Raw genomic sequence first — 20230 nt, forward strand, 5'->3', positions numbered from 1 at the left:
AGTGGCGGGAAGTGCTGTCGCTCAAGGTGAGGGCCCGCCCCGCCGCGCGCCCTGCGGCTCCGCGCGAGCGGCGCTACGGTGGCCGGCGGGGCTGCGGCGGGTTCGGCCGCTCCGCGTCCCGCCATGGGCGGCCGCATCGAGTGCGTGTTCTTCAGCGAGTTCCACCCCACGCTGGGGCCCAAAATCACCTACCAGGTGCGGGGCGAGGGCCCGGGGCCCGCAGCGCCTGCCCGCGGCGGGGGGCCGGGACGGGGCCGCGGCGGCGCCCATGGAGGGGAAGGGAGCGCAGGGAGTGGGGCGGCGGGCGCGGCCCGGGGCGGACGGGCTCGGCTGGAACCGGAGCTCTGTGCCGCCGCAGGTCCCCGAGGACTTCATCTCCCGGGAGCTGTTTGACACCATCCAGGTGTACGTCATCACGAAACCCGAGCTGCAGAACAAGCTGATCACCGTGTGAGTGCGGGCGGAGCCCCGGCCGGGCTCCTGGCCCCGGGACCAGCCGGTCACTGCGGTGTCCCCGGTCCCCGTGCGGAGGGTGGGGGGCACATTTAGCGGTGGCTGCTGCTGCAGCTGCTGCTCCGCCAGCCTCGAATCCAGGAAATCAGAGCAGTCAGGAGAGCTGTGCTGGTTTTGAAAGGACACTGCTTCCTTTTCTGAGGGCTGGCTCTTTCCTCCCCCCTCCCTCTTCAGACTGGGATTTGCACCCTGAGCATGTAGGGCATCATTTAGGCATCATTTTTCCTGCAATATAAAGAAGCCCCTTCCTGCAGAGCCGATCAGGAGCCAGCCCTGTGTGGGACTCAAGGCTCCCTGAGGGCACAGAGCAGGTGACAGGTGTCTCCCACAGGACGGCCATGGAGAAGAAGCTGATCGGCTGCCCCGTGTGCATCGAGCACAAGAAGTACAGCCGGAACGCTCTGCTCTTCAACCTGGGCTTTGTGTGCGACGCCAGAGCCAAGGCCTGCGCGCTGGAGCCCATCGTGAAGAAGCTGGCTGGCTACCTCACCACCCTGGAGGTGAGGGCTGGGCACGGTCTCTGACCCACCCCACAGAGCGTGGGCGCCCCAGCAGCATCCTGGAGTATGGTGGGGGCTGCTGGGCACTGCTGGGTCGGGCTGGTTTTACAGTGAGGAGGGGATTGTCTTGGTTTCCTGCAGATCACTTCAGTTTTAAAGAGGAACAGGATCTGGGCTCCTGTAGCCAGTAATCCTGTGGGGAGCAGCTGACTTGACTTTCTGCTCTCTTCAGCTGGAAAGTGGATTTATCTCCAATGAGGAGAGTAAGCAGAAGCTGGTTCCCATCATGACCATCCTGCTGGAGGAGCTGAATGCCAAAGGGAAGTGCACCCTGCCCATAGGTATGGCGAGGACGGGGCCATGCTGGGAGGCAGCTGGGCCATTCCCTGCCCAGGTCAGCTCTGCTGTGCTGCTCCCAGCAGCTCCCTGCCTGTCTGTGCTTGGAGCTGGAGGAGTCTGAGCCAGCCTTGCCCTACCTGGCTCCAGGGGAGGGTGGGATGGGGTTAGGGGCTGCAAGGACCTTGTTCTGTGTGACATTGTGGTGTCCTGGCATTGATGGTTCCAAGCTCCTGAGGGAGCCCTGTTTTGCACGGAGATTGAGCCTTCCCCTTCTCCCGGGCAGATGAGTCGAACACCATCCACCTGAAGGTGATTGAGCAGCGCCCAGACCCCCCCATCGTGCAGGAGTATGATGTCCCTGTCTTCACCCAGGACAAGGATGACTTCTTCAATTCCCAGTGGGATCTCACCACGCAGCAGGTCCGTGTGCTTGACACTTTGAAGGGGATCCATTTCCAGACCATCGGGGGAGTTGGGCTGTCCTGGAGATCCCCACGTTTATGAGCACGGTTTGGTGCTGCCCTTGGCTTTGTGCTTGGGCCTGTGAGCAAATCATTCACCAGCACGGGGTTAGAGTGCACCTGGGGACGGAGCCTGCCCATCCCAGCTGCTCCCAGATGCAGGGGAGCTGCTTGGGCTTCAGGGTGATGCCTCACTGCTCCCTGCCCTTTTAACTCCTGCCTCCTCCCCTCCCAGATCCTGCCCTACATCGATGGCTTTCGGCACGTCCAGAAGATTTCGGCGGAAGCTGACGTGGAGCTGAACTTGGTGCGCATCGCTGTGCAGAACCTGCTGTGAGTGCCTGGAGGGGCTGCACGGCCCGAGGAGGGGGTGGGTGCTGCCAGAGAGCGCCTCTCACCTTGTCCTGTCCGTCTGCAGGTACTACGGGGTTGTCACACTTGTCTCCATACTCCAGGTGGGTCGGGCGGCCACGGAGCGTGGGGCTGTGAGCAGGATTTGGGCACGTGGGGCTGTGAGCAGGATTTGGGCAGTGGCTGGGGAGGGTGAGCAGCGGGGTTAGAGTGGGCCAGGCCTGTCTGTCAGAGCTACAGCTGAGTCGAGCTGGTTTTCCATCACCCTCTAGTACTCCAATGTCTACTGCACCACACCGAAGGTACAGGACCTGGTGGATGACAAGTGCCTCCAGGAGGAGTGTCTGTCCTATGTCACCAAACAAGGTATAGTGACCCAGCCTGGGGATGCTGGCCCAGGCAGGGGGACAGGGCAGCTGAATGGCGACCTGTCCTTGCAGGGCACAAGCGAGCCAGCCTCAGGGATGTCTTCCAGCTGTACTGCGGGCTGAGCCCTGGCACCACCGTGCGAGACCTCATCTCCCGCTACACCCTGCAGCTCCAGAGGGTGGATGAGAGGTCAGAGCCCTGACGGCAGTGGTGACACTGGGGATGGCAGAGAGAGCGAGCAGGAAGTACTGTGTCTGTAGGGTAGGAGGTGTGATGCAGTGGCAGGACACATGAAACAGAAGGGGAATGTGGGGAGCTGGGGCATTTGGCACCTCGGCATTGTGGTCCCAGTCTCTTTCCTCCTCACCCCCAGGAGGCTTATCCAGTTTGGTTTGATGAAGGGCCTTATCCGGCGGCTCCAGAAATACCCTGTCAAGGTGGCCCGGGACGAGCGGAGCCACCCAGCCCGGCTGTACACGGGCTGCCACAGCTACGACGAGATCTGCTGCAAGACCGGTACGGATCCCTAGGACCCATGGGATCCTCTGCTCCGTGTAGGCCCCAGGGCTGGTGGGAGACAAAGGAATTGCCTGCCCACAGTGCCCACAGCTGTGCACTGGTCCTGGGTTCTTGCCGCTTTGGGAGCCTTCAGACTGCAGGGAGATGGGACTGTGGGCCAGGCTCTTCTCCAAGCCGGGCTGCCAAGCCCATGTTGCCAGGAGCAGGGCTTGGGGATTCTACCCAGCCCTCTGACACCACAGTGACGCTCTATTAACACCCCACTGTCTCACCCCCCAGGCATGAGTTACAAGGAGCTGGATGAGCGCCTGGAGAACGACCCCAACATCATCGTGTGCTGGAAGTGACGCAGCGGTGGCGCTCGCTAGAGCTGCGTCCCCTCTGTCCCCTCTGTCCCCTCTGTCCCCTCTGTCCCCTCTGTCCCCTCTGTCCCCTCTGTCCCCTCTGTCCCCTCTGTCCCCTCTGTCCCCGGAGCGCCGCCGCCCGCGGCCGCTCCTCCGCGCCGCCGGGGGGCGCCAGAGGCCGCCCCGCGCCCCGCTGCGGCCGCCCCGCGGCGAGTCCTCCGCGCCGCCAGGGGGCGCCAGCGGCGGCGCCGTTGCCTCAGCGACGCGGACGCCATGGCCGCCGCGCCGCTGCCGCCCGCCGAGGCCGAGGCGCTGGTGCGGGCCCTGCAGGGCTCCGAGCTGCGGGACATCGGCGGGCAGCGGTGCGGGGACACGGCAGTGGGCTGTCCCCGCGTGTCTGTGGGGTGATAATGTGAAAATGGGACTTCAAATTTGGGGGGGGTCACCTTTGGGGCTGTGGGAGGACAGGAGGGGGGCCAGTTCTGGGGCCTTCCCAGGGGTCACAGTGCGGGTAAGGAGGGGTTCCCAAAGGTTTTGGGTAGAGAGGAGGAGTCCTGGTTTTGAGGTGACCACAGAGGGTCAGCGTGGGGTGGGGTGAGAGAAGGGGCTGCAATTCTGTAATGTTCCTGGGAGGACTGGGGGAGATTGGAGGGCCCAGGGCGAGGAAAGGTCCCAGATCTGTGAGGGCAGGGTGGTGGAGAGGCTGCCCCTGGTCCTGTGGTGTGCCCTGTGAGGGTGCAGCTGGGGCAGCCAGGAGGGCAAGGCAGTCCCAGCGGAGCTGCAGCCCCCGGCTCGGAGGGCAGGGTGGGGTTGGGGGTTGCAGGAGCAGTTTCCCTGCACGAGGGACCCTCACCAAGCCAGTCACCAGAGGTCCGTGGCACTGATGTCCTGGCTGGCTGCCCCACAGATGGCTTCGGCAGCATGAGTATGTGGAGAAGCTCAACATGCACGGCATCCTGAGCGCCTCAGCGGGCCAGGAGCAGCTCCTCACCGAGCTGCTGGTCACCCATGCCAAGGTGAGCCTCCCTGGGTGCAGGAGTGATCCCCCTGCTGGGCCATCAGCCTCCAGCTGGGCTTGTCCCGTGGGCAGTGTGCAATTTTGGAATAAAATGCCAAATGGTCTGTTGTGTCTCTGGAAAAGATGTTTCACTGGTGGTGTGCCAGTTTGTTTTTTAATGAAATTAAAGGTCAAGCTGTGGTATTTCTACTTGCTGATGTCTGGTTTCTCTCTTGGAGGTTGTTTTGGTCTCCTTGATGCACTGGTCCCTCCAGTTGCAGATCTCTGCCCTATGCCTGGGGGGTCCCAGTCCCAGGCTGTGAGGTTGCCTGGACCTGCCCAGCTCCTTGGGGTCACCTTCCCCCTGTGCAGCCCCAGGAGCTCTGCCCTGTTGTGAGAAGCTGCTCGCTTCTGAGCTGGAAGAACAGCGTGTGCCCCAAACCACCCTCCTCCCTGGGTGACTCCAGTGACCATTAGCAACAAACTGGTTTCCACTGCAGCACTGCTCTGAAAGGCTTCACTTCCCCATCCTTCCCTGTCCAGATTCCTGTTCTCATTGGGGAGCTGATCTCTGTGGAGATCTGGAAGCACAAGATCTTCCCCGTGCTGTGCCGCCTGGAGGACTTCAAGCCAAGAAGCACCTTCCCCATCTACGTGGTGGTGAGTAGAGGGGGGGTGGGAATGAGCCTGCAAATGAGTCAGGCTTGAAAATAAATGTCACCTGAAGGTCTCAGAGCTGAGGGTTTGCATCTCACCAGGCTGAGGTGAGCAGTGGGACACAGTGGGAAGTTTTGGGTTTCCCAAACCCATACAGGCCCATGCCCTTGCCCCCAGGAGGGGACAGGGACTCGGTCCCAGGGAAGCTTGGCTTTGTGGAGAGCTGTCCCCTCTCTAATCCCACACAGGGGCTTGCAGGAGCTGCTGGGTGGAGCAAAAGCCATTCCTGGAGCTGTGGCTCCCAGTGCTGCCCTGCTCCCAGGCAGTGATACCCCTGGGGTGTTTTCCCCCCTCTGAGCACTATTTTCCTCTAGCCAGAGGCTCTCCACTGTAATATGCCTCTGGGCTAACAAAAATGTAGCTTTTTCTTACTGAGCTCCTGGAACCAGTGGTCTCTTGGGCCATTCTTGGCAAGGGAATGATCTCCAGATCTGGGCTTCCTTGCTGAGGGATGTAGCCCTTGACCTAAGGGAAATCTGCCTGAAGCTTGGAAGTTTTAACCCATTTTCAGTGCAGACAAACACCTTGCAGGGGCAGGGTGGTGAGCAGCCAATTGCCTCGGGCTGCTATCCCACAGTTCCCAGGCTCGGACAGGGCTGGCTGCCCCAGCCCAGGGCCTGGGAGAAGCACAGCCCTGCAGAGCACTGTCCCAGCTCAGGCACTGGCTCTGTTCTGTGCCACAGCCTGCAGCTTCCCGAGGGCAGTGGTTGTCCTGCCCCTGCAGCACAGGCAGAGCCTGAAGAGCCCTGCCTGCTGGGAAGTGTGGCTCTCCATTGGCACGTTGGAGTGTCACGGGCATGTCAGCATAAATACTAACATGAACTGCATGAACTGGAGTTGTTTTGAAGGTTGCATCACTTGTATTTTTCTGTTTAGCCACAACTACATAAGCAGCTTCTCAGAAAAGCTCTTTTCCCTGTCCCAGTGCCCATGTCCCCAGTGCTGCTCCACCCTTACCTCACTTTGCCATTCTCCTTCCACAGCTGTACCATGAAGCCTCCATCATCAACCTCCTGGAGACAGTGTTCTTTCACAAGGTGAGAGCCAGGTTCAGCTTTCCTCAAGTGGAGAGCCCCTGGGGGAGGAAGGCTGTGGGAGCTGACCCTGTGTGGAACCCTTGTTGCTGTGAAGGAGATCTGTGAGTCGGCAGAGGACAGCATTCTGGATTTGATTGATTACTGCCACCGCAAGCTGACGCTGCTGGCAGCTCGGAGCACCAAGGCACAAGCAGTGACCTCAGCAGAGCTTCGTGCTGAGCCTCTGGCCAGCCCCTCGTCCATGCAGGTGAGGAGAAAGCCCTGCAGTTCCCTGGGGACATGTGTGGTGAGCAATATGGGCAGCCTGCAGAGGCACAGGGAGGCCTTTTCATGGCTTGCAGCCCTGGCACCTCCTGCCCACCTCAGAGGGTGCCCGATGCTTCTGTGTGCCTGTGGCTGCATCCACCCCCTCCACTCTGCAGCCTGGCTTCTGCCCTGCCTGGTGCTAGTGCCAGCCTGAGGCTTCCTGCAGGACTTGCTCAGAGCTCTGGGGTGGGACACGCTGCAGAGTTGATGGGCAAAATACTCAGTAGAGGGGTTTGACCATTTGCTGTTGCTCTTGGAAGCTGTGTGGATATCTCTTCCTGAAGTTTGGGAAGCCACCCTGGGTCAGGCTGCCACTATAGCCGGCCAGGGTTAACCATGAGAGAGTTCCAACAATCAGGAATTGTCCTCATGTGCTTCCCCCAGCTTCCTTTATGCTCTGAGAAACCTCCTCTGAGCTGGTCCAGGCCAGCAGCGATCCCTGAGCTTTCCCAGTCAGGTATTCCAGGCTGACACACACACACCTTCCCAGAGCAGGAGCTGTCTCTGCCTCTGGTGCCTCTCAGCACCTGGAAGTGCATGTCAGGAGGAGTATCTGGAAGAGCAGGGTTAAAGGGAGAGCCTGAACCTTCCCTTGCCTCCATCCTTTGGCTTGTTGCCCGAGCACATACTTCTCTTTCAGAAAAGGGAAGGAAGTGGAGGGATCTGGAGCACAATAGGGATGTTTTCCAGGAAATGCTTTCCCAGCTGGGGAGGGGAAGGGGGTGTCTCTGTTACTGCTTTGACACGAACATGAAAACCCAGACCTTTTCTAGCCAATAGGGTTCTCAAAAGCACTCATCTTCCAGAGAGCCTGGCTTCCTCTGATTCATTCCAGCCTCTCCTGAGCCTGTGTACAATAACCCCTGTGAAAAAGCTGTTCCTGCCATCTCCTGTGTTGTGGAGCCTGCTGTCCTTTGGAACTGTGTATGATGGTAACCCCGTTCTGTTGTCCCCTCGAAGCACAGGCCAAAGATAGTCCCTGTCTCAAGGAAGCAGAGATGAGGTCTGGATACCAGGAGGAGCTGTAGGACAAACCTCACTAGGGCAGTTTGGAGAGGGAGGAGGCAGGGAAGAGCTCACAAAACTCTCTTAGTAACGTGTGGGGCACCAGTACAGGGAGCACAGAGCTGCTTACCACAGAAATCTGGACGGCAACTGCTGCAATGGCTCTTCGGAGAAATACAAGAAGCTGAGGTCAGAGCTCTGCACACCAAGTGTGAGCTGCATCTGGGGCTGGAGAGGGGCTGTGCCTGAGCCAGGGATGAGGACTCTCAGAATGGCCCTCCCCTGGTCTCAAAGAGCCGAGTCAGAGGAGGGTCAGGCTGGTGTAGGATGAGGGGGTGTCCATGCTGTCTGGGAAGGGAAGGAGCCTGGGTTAGAGCTTGGCACGGCTGTGGGCTGGGATAACCACAGGCAGATATTCTAGCCGGCTGTTCCAAGCTGGAGGGAAGAGGCAGATGCAGGAGGGGTGGACACAGGACTGCAGCTGCACCAGGGCCAAGTTTCTCCCTCCTCTTCCTTCTCCTCTGGTTCCTCTGCTGATCATGCAGCTCCCCCCTCCTTCAACCCTCACAGGTCTCTGCAGGGCCATGGAAGGGAGAGAGGCAAAATTTGGGACCAACCTCTTTTAGGGGGTGTTCTTGTGCAGGAGCACTGCAGCCAGTAGCCACCCACGAGCTGTTAGGGACAGGGACATCAGGAAAGAGCAACTGTGGACTGCAAGCACTTCTGTGGCTGCGCTGGCAAACAGGCAGTGCTGGCACAGCTGAGACAAGAAACTGTTTTTCAGTGCCCTGTTTTCCTACCCAGACTGTGGTTACCAATGCAGTCAGCAGCCTGCCTCTCTGTACTCTTGGGAAATGGGGCCTGAAATCCCAAGGCTGATCCTGTCCCTCCACAGGAGCTGCAGAAGCAGGCAGAGGTGATGGAGTTTGAGATTTCCCTGAAGGCCCTGTCCGTGCTGCGGTTCATCACTGACCAGGTGGACAGGTAGGTGCCCAGGAGCAGCAGAGGATGTGCCCAGCTCTCCAGATGGGATTCCTGTGGGGTCACAGGGGGTGCCTGGACCCCTTTCAGCAGCTGGCTGTGTCCACAGTGACAGTGGCACTGTGCTCGGGGAAGCAAACACAGAAGCAGTTCACCCTGCTCCACGGTACTCCTGGGAACTCAGATCATTGTTTCTTTCCTGCCTCTCCCAGTTGCCTCAGGGAGCATTTGTAGGTACAAATTCTGGCATTAATCTGTAAGTGCTGTTTCTCCCTTTCTGTCATATCTCCAGTCTGCCCCTGAGTGCCCTGACACGAATGCTGAACACCCACAACCTGCCCTGCCTCTTTGTGGAGCTGGTGGAGCATTGCCCCTGGAGCTGCTGGGAAGCAGGTATGGATCATGCCCCATGGTCTCTGGGACACCGTGGTGCCGTGCTGGGATGTACATCCACTGAGGGATCTGCTGTAGGAGCCCTTGCAGAGCTGTTCCCCCTCTGGCCTCCCCTCCAGCTCCTCAGAGCTCCCTGCCTGGAGCTGTTCAGCTCGAGAGCAGCTGCAGCACAGCTGGGCTGGGGACCCGGCAGTGCTCCCAAAAGCTGATCCTCACTCAGGGCTGGGTCTCTTCTGAGTGATCACAGCCAGCGCTGGAGTGTAGCACCTCGGCCAGCCCCACATGCTCCTCTGAGGAGTCTTCTGGACACAGAAAGACCAGAGTGCCTGTCCCAGCTTCTCTGCACCATTTGGGGCAGGGCTCACTGGAGCCAGACACGCTGTCTCCCAGGCAGCAAACGTTGCCCTGATTCTGCTGCTGGTCCCTGAGCTTCACTCTTCCAAAGGCCCCTGATCAGGCTGTGCCCATTGGCAATCATCCCCCACCTCTGCAGCCAGGCACGCCGCTCACAGCCCCCCAGCCTCCCCCTGCCTTCCCTATGGTGGGGCTCAGCCTGGGAAGTGTGCTGCCCCAGCCCTGCTCGGGGGTCACAGCGGGGGCAGGCCAGGAAGAGCAGCCCAGCTGGATGCGGGAGCTTTCCTCCTTCCTCCAGCCGAAGCACATCCCTTCTCCCTGCCTGCGTGCTCAGGCTGTGAGAGGGAGCTTTGATCCAGGGTCCTGAGGGAGGGACTGGAAAGAGAGGAGCACAAAGGCATTTCCAGGCTGTGCAGATGCAGGGGCACATCCTGCTCCATCCCCTAGAGCCACACAGGAGCTGTTGGAGCTTGTTTTGTCATATCTGTTATAGTCATGGTGCTTCTGGCTCTGCCTGGCAGAGGAAACTCGAGAGGAGTGGCCATGCTGGTACTCCAAAATGGGTCTCTCCACTCACACTGTTGTTGCAGCATGCACTGCCCTGCTGCCCACCAGTGCTCTACACTCTTGGCCAAGTACAGAGGGAGATGTCTCAGGGATCTTTTGTTCCTGCCAAAGCAATATTGGTTCATATAATACATATATACAATATATACAGTAAAATATGTGTAATTGGTTTATATAAATATGTGTATTTTCTGCTTTTCATGTTCTCTAATATTTTGCCTCAGTACCAAGTAGGCTGCTCTGTGGAGCAAAGGGTGGTGAAACTGAGGCAGGCAGAAGCAGAGGGTGAGGTGAGGCGGTGAGCACAGGCCAGCATCCCCCTTCTGGCCTGTCTTCCTCCAGGCAGCACTGTGTCTCCCTGGTTCTTCTGTCCCTCAGGCAAGCTCAAGAAGTTCGAGAATGGCACGTGGCACGTGGTGCCCCCTGAGGACCAGGTGAAGATAACGAAACTCGATGGGCAGGTGTGGCTTGCCCTCCTCAACCTCCTGCTCAGTCCCGAGTGCCAGCGTAAATACCGCTTCGATGGCTTCAACAAGAGCCAGCTCCTCAAGGTAGGACCCTGCAGCACGAAAGCCCTGGGTCCTTGCTAGCACTGGGTACCTCCAGGTATCTGTCCTCACCCTCACTGTGGGCTCCAAGGAGCCAGTGGTGGGAGAACAGCAGGTCTGTCACTGCAGCAGCAGCAGCAAAGCTTGTGTTTGTGAGTGCATCTCATGAGGCCCCCACTGTTCTCTCTGCCACTGCCCCTCAAATCCCTGCTGCATCCCCAGCTCTGACTCCCTTGTCCTGACCCCTCTCCATTCACTTTTCTCCCCCCCTCCATGGCCACAGCTCCGTGCATTCCTGACAGATGTCCTCATTGACCAGCTGCCCAACCTGGTGGAGATGCAGAGATTTCTGAGTTACCTCGCAGTGACAGACCCTGCTCCCCCCAAAAAGGATCTCATCCTGGAGCAGGTATCCTGTGGCTTTTTCTTCACCTCTACAGCTGCTCTGGTTTAAGCCTGATGGCTCCCTACCCTTTTTTTCTTCCACCAAGCTCAGCTCTGGAGTGATAATGCCCTGGAAAAACAGCCAAGTACCCATTTCAGTTACACCCTTATTGCCAGCAAAGCTGCCTGTGGCTGACGTGAGAGCCTTGTCCTGCCCTGCAGTGGCCAAGCATAAAAGCATAAATGCTGGGTTATAAACAGCTCTCCAGGTCACACTGAGCCCCTGGGATGGCAGCTGCATGGGGCAGACATAGGTACTGGCTTGTTTTGTCGATTAACTCTTCATTTGACATTTATCAGTGTTTTCCTGTTGAATTCTGGACTCCCCAGGGAAGTCCACTTTTACAGCCCTGGTCTGAGGCTGCTTGGCACACTGTCTACAGAGGGACATCATGATCTGGTGATAGAGTCTGGAGTTAAACTGGTCCCAGCTGGTGTCTGGGCCTTTGGGAGTTAGGCCATGAAAGTCTTTAAACAGCCAAGATGTTCTTGGGGGTTTTAATCCACGCAGTGGTAATATCTGGAGAAAAGTGTTTTTATGTGTTTCTACTGCCTTCTTGTGAGCTGAGAGGTGAAACTGAGTGTGGGGGCAGATCTGCAAAGAGGCTGCTGAGAAGAACTGGGAGCACAGAGGCTCTTCCCCACTGCCAGAGGCTCCCACACCGTTTCCTGGAGCAGATGGGTCTGTTGGGCAGTGGCTGTCTGGGCTGTCCCCAGTGGCAGCACGCTGTCCCCAATGGGAGCACGCTGTCCCCATCGCCGCTGGCTGCATGGCCCGGGAGGAAGGTGATGTGCCCTGTCAGAGGTGCCTGTGGCTGAGTTGGAGACACAGCCCAGGTTGGGAGCTGGAGCTGGGGAAGCTCCATAATGGCAAGCTGAGCTGTTGGGGCTGGGGCCGGCATCAGAACGAGGTGGACATGGATTCATGCCCCATGCTTGACTGCCAGCGTGTTGGTGGCACAGTGACAAGCAGCTGCCATGCTGGGGACCTCCTGCAGCCCTCAGCCAGGCTGCTGCCCTTCTCCATAGCTCTGCTTTTGTGCCGGTGCTGCTCCTGCCCCTGCCAAGGGCGAGGGCTGAGCCCGGGGGCAGGCACAGGGAGGCAGCAGGAAGCACAGACATGGGCTCCCTGCTCTGCCCAGAGAGTGCTGAACTCACTCCTTGTTGCTGAGCCAAGCTAAGGAACGGACTTTTTCCATTTGGCTGCTCCCAGAGCAGCCTCCTCCCCTTCCTTGGCTATTTTTACTCTGCTGGAGAAGGCAGCGCTGTTTGAAGCTGCGTGGTCCCTCCAGAGCCTGAACTCAGCGCGCTGCTCTTGGCTGGGATGTTTCCTTCGGGCCGGCCAGCCCTCCCCGGGTGTTCATCTTCAGGGAAGTGACGAGTGGAAAAATCTGCTCAGACAAACGGCTCTGGAGCATGGGGTTCACGCTGCTGCCACATGCAGGGTGCTGAGGTCCCAGGGCTTTCTTCTCAGCAGCCCAGGCCTCAAGGCTGAACACTTACGCCCAGCTGGACCCCAAAGGGGTCCTTGTTTCACCTCAATGCCCACCGGAGGGTGGATTCATCCCCTCCACATACCCAAAAGCACACCCTGACCACCCCTGCCTCTGCCTGCCCTCCTGGAGGGCCATGCTTCTTGTGCCCAGGGCTGGCTGCCTTCTCCACAGATTACAGCACCCTTCTCAGGCTGTTAGCACCTCTTCTTCTTGCACTGCATCTCCCACCAGGTTCCTGTCATCTGGGACCATATCCTCAAGAAAAACTCAGGGAAGTGGGAGGCCATTGCCAAGCACCAGGTGAAGCACGCCTTCAGCCCCACTGAGGAGGAGCTGAAGCTGCAGGCACGCAGGTGAGGCTGGAGCAGGTTTGCAGAGTGCCCAGTGGGGCCAGGATCCCCATGAGCAGAGCTGGAGCTCGGCACTGGGAGGACAGAGGGGTCCTGTGGCACTGGCTGGAGATGTCCCCTCAGTGGCAGGGTGCAACAGGGACAGCTCACTGTCGGCCATTCCCTGTAAGCAGCCTCACACCTCTCTACCTGCACAGGTGGGCACAGACCTACAGCCTGGACATGATGGAGGCTCTGGCCCCTGACAAGCCCCGCTGCAGGGTGTGTGGTGTAGAAGCAACCAAGCGCTGCTCTCGCTGCCGGAACGAGTGGTACTGCACACGGTAAGGGAGCCCTGCCACCCCCTTGGGACCCCTGCAGCCCCCCTGGGCCTCCCTGCAGCTCCTCAGTGCTCCCCAGAGCACCACAGGGTCTCACTGGAGAATGCTGTGGGAGGGCCAAGCAAAGCCAGGGGTCCCACCACTGCTCAGCACCACCAGCTCTCTGCTGGCCACGTACCTCTGCGAATTTTGTGGGGAGGCTGATGTGCTGGGCTGCTGGTGGAGGAGGTGCTGGTGAAGGTTGTGTTGCCGAGGTGCTGAGCTGCCTCTGCCCACAGCAACAGCAGTGACAGGCTGGGTTTTTCATGGTGACACTGTCTTCTTCCTCCCACCTTGGTGGGGCACAAGTAGGAAAGCACCCATGACCCCGTGGGTGCAGGTGACAAGCTGGGATGTGGCAGCTGGGACGGTGGCAGTAAATTAAATCTCTGGTCCTGGACCATCTGGCAAGGTCTGTCGTTAAACCTTCTTAACCCCCAGCACTGGGGCTGCATCCACCCCCTCTTAGTCTAATGCTGGGCTGTATCAGCTCCCTCCCAGCTCCCAGAGGGTGCGGTCCTGGAGTTTGTCCTTGCTGCTTTGCCCCCAGGGACGGATGTGACTCCAGTGCCCCTGACAGCAGCTTCCCCCTCTGCAGGGCATGCCAGGTGCAGCACTGGCAGAAGCACAAGCCTGCCTGCAACCTGATGGCTGCGGTGCCAGGGAGTGTGGATGGTCTGTAAGAAAAGTGGTGTCTGGCAACTGGCCCATGGCTCACAGAGGCAGAGGTTCCCCTGGTGTGCAGCCCAGAGCAGGAAAGAAGCTGGCAAGGGCCCCTTCTGCCTGCTCCCAGCTGCAGGCAGCACTAGCCAGGGCTATCCTCTCCTCTCCCACCACCTCACCATTCTGCCTTCTCCAATAAACCTCCTTGTGCATCCCACAGTTGCTTGGCTTCTGCGTTTTCTCTCCTAGCTGAAGGTAACAAACTGCTTCGTCCCCTCCTTTCCACAAAGTGAGAGGCGTGTGTCCATTTTCTCTGCAACAACAGAAATCGCAGAGAACCCGAAAAAACCTGTGAGGTTGTGGTTACCTTACTGCAGCTGGGGAGGGAAGGGAGTGAGAAGGCCTCTGTGCCGTCTCACCATTGTTAGAGCAGCGTGGGGAGCAGAGGATGTGGTTTGCACGAGCATCTTGCTGTGAGAAAGAGTTTCTTGGGTATTTGTCATCTCCCACCTTACAGGGACAATTCACCCCATTTTTTCCTCGCTCTTATGTGATGTTAGCACCAAGGGCTTGGTCCCCTGCCCACCAGCATTACCAGTAAATAGGTTCTACTGGTGGGGATGCACCCCAAGGAATCCCCACCTCTCACTGGTCAGCAGCTGCTGCCAAAGGGCTGGAGCCTTGGTCTGAGCACAGCTGGGAGAGGTTGGCCATGTCCTTTCTCTGATGGGGTGCTGGAGAATCCCTGACTCATAAAAATAAGCTTTGCACCAAGACTGCTGCTGCAGGAGCCACGGCAGCAGGCAGGAAACCATCTCGTCCAGCTGCAGCCGAGGCTGAGCAGCCTGCGCTCGGAGCTCGACAAACTCCTCACCCCAAACCCGAGCTGCGCGTCCGGGGCTGCAGCCAGCGGGAGCAGGAGCGCTCTCTGTAGTTCTCCGTCGCTTCTCACCCGCCGCCAGGGGTGCCTCCAGCCCCTTTCCCACTGGGAAACTGAGGCAGGGAGCACAGTTTGTCCTCCTCCTGCGAGAAGAAGCAGAGAGAGCGGAGCGGCGGCAGCGGGCCCCTCTTCCTCCGCGGCGGCTCCGGGAACCTCATCCCCGCCTCCAGCCCGCGCTGCCGGGCTCGCCGGGACTGCAGTTGGCGATCGGGAGCCAGGGGCATTGAGCCGTGCGCCCCATCTTTCCTGCCTCAGTTTCCCCGCGGTGCCCGATCGAGGCGGCCCCTCCCGGTCCCCGCCCCGGCCCCGGCCCCGGCCCGGTGCCGGCCCCCGCCCCGCCGCCGAGCAGCGCCCGCGGCCGCCGGGCCATGGAGCTCATCGAGCTGCGGGAGCTGCAGCCGGAGCCGCGGCCGGGCCGGGGCCGCCTGGAACGGGCCAACGCGCTGCGCATCAGCCCGGCCCGCCGGCCCGGCCCCGGGGCGCACCCCGACCCGCGGCTGACGGCGGCACCGGGCGCCGGGCACCGCTTCGAGCCGCGGCGCCGCGGGCTGCACACCTGGTGCGATCTCTGCGGGGACTTCGTCTGGGGCGGCGGCAGGAAGAGCCTCCAGTGCCGCCGTGAGTACCGCGCCGGGCCCCCGCACCCCCGCCAGGCTCCGGGCGTCCCGCCGCTCGGCTTCCGCAGCACCGGGCACCCCCAGCGAGCACCGGATACCCCGCCACCGGGCATCCCCGCCACCGGGCATCCCCACCGCTGGGCGTTCCCACCGGGCATCCCACCAACCGGGCACCCCTACAGGACACCGAGCATCCTGGTAGTAGGCAGCCCCGCTGAACACCGGCTGTCCCGCTGGTGGGCATGAGTTTCCCAGCACCGGGCATGCTGCCACCGGACACTCCCACCACCAGCGGGTGGGGCATCGGGCACCCCCACGGGCCCCCCACCCTCTGGTAATGGGCCCCCTCACTGAGCACCGGCTGTCCCACCGCTGGGCACAGGCATCCCAGCACCAGGCACCAAACATCCCAGCACAGGGCACCTCAATGATAATTACCCCCACCAGGCATCCTGGTGCCAGGCATTTCCATTAAGTTGGGCATCACCATTCTGGGCAGCTGCAGCAGGCACTGGGCCTCTGGGCACCAGGAATTGCCGCCAAACACTGGACACCCCTGGATCGGGCACCCACAGCAGGCACTGGCAGCCCCATATAGAATACCCTCACACGGCAGCATGCATCCCTGTACTGGGTACCTGCACCAGGTTCCAGGTATTCCAGCACTGGGTACCCACATGGCCACTGGGAATCCCAGCACTGGACACCCACACTGGGCATCCCAGTACCAGACACTGAGCACACCATGCTGGCCAGCACAGCAGGAAGCACAGCAGCCCTGGCCAAGACATGGCACAGTGCTATGTCCCTGAGCCCCTGGGCACAGCATGAGCAGACAGCTGACACTGTCACCGCGTGCCAGCCCTTGTCCCAACCAGTGCCCAGTGCCCTGACCCCCAGGCTGTGCACGGTGCTGACCCTGCTTCTGTCTCTGTCCCCAGACTGCAGCTTCACCTGCCACTACCGGTGCCGGGCCCTGGTGCAGCTGGACTGCGGCGGCCCCCCAGGTGCTGGTGACGAGGACGATGGCAATGAGCAGATGCTGGAGAAGGACACCAACGTGGTAGGGCCTGTGCCTGTCTGTGAGGGAGAGCTTGTGCAGGGAGTGGCAAACTGGGGGTACACTGGGCTGGGGGGGACTGAGCTGGGCTGTGCCATGTGAGGCCATGGCATGGCATGCCAGGCTGTGCCAAACTTTGCTGAGCTGGGCTCGGCTGGGCTTAGCTGAGCTGAGTGAGGCTGGCATGCCAGGCTGTGCCATGCCATGCCAGGCTGCACCATGCCAGGGTATGCTGTGCCACGTTGGGCTGTGCCAAGCCTTGATGGACTGCACTGCGCTGGGCTGGTCTGGGCTGAGTAAGGTCGTGCCATGCCACGTTGTGCCATGTCGGGCTATGCCGTGCCAAGCCAGGCTGTGCTGTGTCCTGCCCGTGCCGCGCTGCCCGCACCACACCGTGCCCGAGCCGAGCCGAGCCGAGCGCAGCCGGGACACAGCCGTGCCCGGGTGAAGTCACCGCCGGAAGCGGGGCCGCCGCGCCGCCCCCGGCCCGCGTCACCCCGCGGCCGGGGCGGGGCAGGGGGGACCGCGCTGAGCCGGGAGCGGGCAGGGCGCGGTAGACGCCGCGCTGAACCGAGCCGGGACAGGAGCGCGATAGGGACCGGTCTGAGCCGAGCCGAGGACGGGACCGCGATAGACGCCGGGCCGAGCCGAGCGGGACGGTGATAGGGACCGGGCGAAGCTGAGCCGGGACTGAGAGTGGGACCGGGCGGAGCCGAGACGCCATAGGGACCGAGCGGAGCCGAGCCGGGCCGAGGGCCGGGCTGAGCGGAGCCGGGCCAAGGACCGGGAGCGGGCTGAGCCGAGCCGGGAGCGGAGCGAGCCGGGCCCCGGCCCGGGGGCCGGTTGGGCTGGCGCGAGGCCGGGCGTGCCCGTGTGCTCGCCGCCCCGGCGGGGCTGCGGGGCGGCCGGGCCGGGCCGTGCCCTCCGCCACCGCCGCCGTGCCCGCGGCCGGGCCGGGTGCCGGCGGGCCCGGGAGCTGCGGGGCGGCGGCGTTGGCTCTGCGGCGGGGCGGCGCGGGGGGCACGGGGGGCAGCACGGCCAGCAGCGGCTACTGCAGCCAGGAGGACTCCGACTCCGAGCCCGAGCTCTTCTACACCGCCCGCACCTCCCTCGGCCGCCGCCCGCGCCGCCGCCAGGTCGGTCCCGGGACGTGACGTAATGGGGGACACGGGTGACGTCATCGGGAGCACATTCCCGCGGCTGGGTGCTGGGGAGCAAGCGAGGGTGGGCTTGGTGCGTGGGGAAAACTAGAGGTGTCGGTGGTCTTTTCTTAGAGGTGAGCTTGGCCCTGCTGTGGGGCAGGAGTGGGGTCGAGCATGGCCGTGCCGGGGGACACGGTGGCCCTGTCCGGTTGGATGTGGGGTGAGCGAGGCACCGTGGGGCGAGTGGAGTTTCGCTGCCTGGCACGGGCACGCCAAGGTCCCCTCAGGGCTGGAGCTGCTCCCAGTTTTGGGGGTGCCGGGACAAACTCCCCGGGCAGCTTCACAGCTGTCCCCATCCTGCAGGGCCCCCGGCAGGGTCCTGCAGTGCCTGCATGCTGTGGGGCGGCTGTCGGGACTGGGGACCCCTCAGTGCCGCGGGGACATGTGCAGCACTGTGTGGCAGCTCCGCGGCCCCGCGTAAATACTCATTAGCGGGTGCCGTGGCAGCGACGCCGAGCCAGGACGCTCGGTGCCCCGTGTGCGGGGCCAGCACTTTGAAGTGGGGTGCCGGCGGCAAGGGCGGGCTGCACCCCCGGCCTGGCCCTCCTGCCTCCAGTCTCAGGGCGGCCCCGCGGGCGCGGAGCCTGCCCAGACGCGCTGGTGCCGGGCTGGCGGCTGCCGGCGCTCTGCCTTGGGGACGCCTCTCTGATCTGGGGTGTCCTCGCAGCGCGATCGCACAGCCCCGCAGCCCCAGGGACGGGCGCCGCGGGGGCGGCCGGTGCCGGTGTCCCCGGAGCAGGGCTGGGGCCGCGGTGAGCTCAGCTCAGCGCCGGCCGGGCTGATGCAACCCCGTGCAACCGCCCGCGCATCTGCCGGGGCTTCGGGGTGGGCTGGGGGCCGGCGCGACACCGAGGCAGGCGGGCCTGTGCCCTCCGGTCTCCGTGCCGCTCAGCCCGCCTGCTGTCCCGCAGGATGAGCCCAGCGAGTGGGAAAAGGCAGAGCTGGACCAGGCGCAGGTGGAGCAGCGGATCAAGGAGTACAACAGCCAAATCAACAGCAACCTCTTCATGAGCCTGGTACGGGGTCGGTATAGGGCCGGGGTGGGTCATGGTGCCCTGCCCTGACCCCTCTCACCGGTGTCTCGTAGAACAAGGATGGCTCCTACACCGGCTTCATCAAGGTGCAGCTGAAGCTGGTTCGTCCTGTCTCGGTGCCGGCCACCAAGCGGGGCCCGTCCCTGCAGGCGGGGCGGCCACACCCCCAGGGGGTGAAGCGCCGCACGTCCTTCTACCTGCCCAAGGGGACCGTCAAACACCTGCACATCTTCTCACACACCCGCGCCAGCGAGGTCATCGATGCCCTCCTCCGCAAGTTCACCGTCATCGACAACCCCCGCAAGTTCGCCCTCTTCGAGAGGTCTGAGAAGGATGAGCAAGGTAGAGCCCAGCATCACTCTGCACAGTGGTGGCCGTGTCCCCATATTGGCAATTTCCCCTGGGTGGTGCCAGTTCATGGTGGTGATGTCCCCAGGATCCCTCATGGTGGCGGCAACATGTCCGTGGCAGTGATGTCCCCATAGTGGTGGTGTCCCCCATGGTGGCAATATTATGGCAGTGGTGCCCCAACAGTGACAGCTTTCCTTGGGCAGCAGCATCCCCTTGGTGACACCATCCCTGTAGCAGTGGTGACAGTGTCCCCTGTCCCCATCCCAGCAGTGGTGTGCCCTGTGGTGGTGATGTCCCCGTAGCAGCAGTGATGTCCCTGTAGTGGCAGTGTCCCCGTGGTGACACGTGGCCCCGTTGCAGTGTATCTGCGGAAGCTGGGTGACGATGAGCAGCCCCTGCGGCTGCGGCTGCTGGCCGGTCCTAGCGAGAAGGTGCTGAGCTTCATCCTCAAGGAGAACGAGACCGGAGAGGTGAACGTGAGTGCGGGGACGGGGAGGGGGCTGGCACCCGCATTGCCCGGGGCGGTGGCCATGGGTGGCCATGCAGGTCCCCCTTGCGATGGCAGCCCTTGTGCCTGCAGTGGGACGCCTTCACGCTGCCGGAGCTGCACAACTTCTTGCTGATCCTGCAGCGGGAGGAGGAGGAGCACGTGCGGCGGCTGCGGCACCGCTACGCGCGCTGCCGCCAGAAGATGCAGGAAGCGCTGGCCACGCTCACGCCGGGGTGACCACGAGGCTCGGGCCGAGGCCAGCCAATGCACCAGGATCCTCGCCCACCGGCGGTGGGGGCGGCAGGGAGGGGGGGTGGAACGGGGCACCACGGACCCACCGGGCTGTCACAGCCCCCATGGGGCTGGCCCAGAGAGTGAGGGTTCCTGGTGGGAGCGAGAGCGAGTGTCACCCGGTAGTGGGTGTCCCCAGGGAGCGTGTGTCCTGGGGAGAACGAGTGTACCCTGGGGGATTGCGTGTCCCCAAGAGAGCGTATGTCACCTGGGGGATTGGGTGTCCCCAGGGGGGTGGGTGTCCCGAAGGGAGCGTGTGTCTTGCGGGAAGCAAGTGTTACCTGGGGGATTAGGTATCCCCAGGGGAGTGGCTGATATGGGGGGAGCGAGTGTCCCCAGAGAAGTGAGTGTCCCTGGGAAGAAGCAGGGCATCGAGCACCAATAAAGGCATCTTGGTGACGAGGCCTGGCCTGCGGTGTTGTCCTTGGCGGGGCGGGCTGGGTGGGATAAGGCGGGATGTGTAATGCCCCGGTGTCGGAGGGTCGTGGGTGCCCACACGTGGTGCGGGGCGGCGGCAGCGGGACTCGAACCCGCGGGACTCGAACCCGCGGGACTCGAACCCGCGGGACTCGAACCCGCGGGACTCGAACCCGCGGGACTCGAACCCGCGGGACTCGAACCCGCGGGACTCG

At 62.0% G+C, this 20230-nt stretch overlaps 3 protein-coding genes across 12 annotated transcripts; all 3 read left to right on the forward strand.

Moving 5' to 3' along the window:
- The first annotated feature begins 31 nt into the window (after positions 1-31).
- NPRL2 (NPR2 like, GATOR1 complex subunit) lies at positions 32-4603 on the forward strand. 2 transcript variants are annotated; one of them, XM_012572952.5, is made up of 11 exons: positions 34-195; positions 359-450; positions 845-1013; positions 1246-1354; positions 1636-1772; positions 2049-2146; positions 2232-2268; positions 2437-2530; positions 2605-2722; positions 2907-3049; positions 3332-4603. In XM_012572952.5, the coding sequence occupies exons 1-11, from the start codon at positions 124-126 to the stop codon at positions 3397-3399; spliced, it is 1137 nt and encodes a 378-aa protein (XP_012428406.1). In that variant the 5' UTR covers positions 34-123; the 3' UTR covers positions 3400-4603. The 2 variants fall into 2 exon arrangements, with proteins under 2 accessions (XP_072791089.1, XP_012428406.1); XM_072934988.1 differs by lacking the exons at positions 359-450; positions 1246-1354 and having other exon boundaries at positions 32-195.
- Positions 3624-13832, forward strand: ZMYND10 (zinc finger MYND-type containing 10). 7 transcript variants are annotated; one of them, XM_072934985.1, is made up of 13 exons: positions 3624-3758; positions 4304-4412; positions 4937-5053; positions 6094-6147; positions 6242-6394; positions 8354-8442; positions 8732-8832; positions 10132-10304; positions 10585-10710; positions 12473-12594; positions 12789-12914; positions 13260-13362; positions 13549-13832. In XM_072934985.1, the coding sequence occupies exons 1-12, from the start codon at positions 3670-3672 to the stop codon at positions 13333-13335; spliced, it is 1335 nt and encodes a 444-aa protein (XP_072791086.1). In that variant the 5' UTR covers positions 3624-3669; the 3' UTR covers positions 13336-13362; positions 13549-13832. The 7 variants fall into 7 exon arrangements, with proteins under 7 accessions (XP_072791086.1, XP_030138680.4, XP_072791087.1 ...); XM_030282820.4 differs by having other exon boundaries at positions 13263-13362; XM_072934986.1 differs by having other exon boundaries at positions 13501-13638.
- A 1064-nt stretch (positions 13833-14896) lies between these two features.
- On the forward strand, positions 14897-20000 carry RASSF1 (Ras association domain family member 1). Of its 3 annotated transcripts, XM_030282821.4 has the most exons (6): positions 14897-15171; positions 16112-16233; positions 18344-18448; positions 18520-18808; positions 19178-19293; positions 19398-20000. In XM_030282821.4, the coding sequence occupies exons 1-6, from the start codon at positions 14922-14924 to the stop codon at positions 19542-19544; spliced, it is 1029 nt and encodes a 342-aa protein (XP_030138681.3). In that variant the 5' UTR covers positions 14897-14921; the 3' UTR covers positions 19545-20000. The 3 variants fall into 3 exon arrangements, with proteins under 3 accessions (XP_030138681.3, XP_072791090.1, XP_072791091.1); XM_072934989.1 differs by lacking the exons at positions 14897-15171; positions 16112-16233 and adding an exon at positions 17337-17366; XM_072934990.1 differs by lacking the exons at positions 14897-15171; positions 16112-16233 and adding an exon at positions 17479-17506.
- Positions 20001-20230: the final 230 nt, after the last annotated feature.

Source organism: Taeniopygia guttata, chromosome 12 (genome assembly GCF_048771995.1).
Source record: "Taeniopygia guttata chromosome 12, bTaeGut7.mat, whole genome shotgun sequence".
Taxonomy (NCBI): domain Eukaryota; kingdom Metazoa; phylum Chordata; class Aves; order Passeriformes; family Estrildidae; genus Taeniopygia; species Taeniopygia guttata.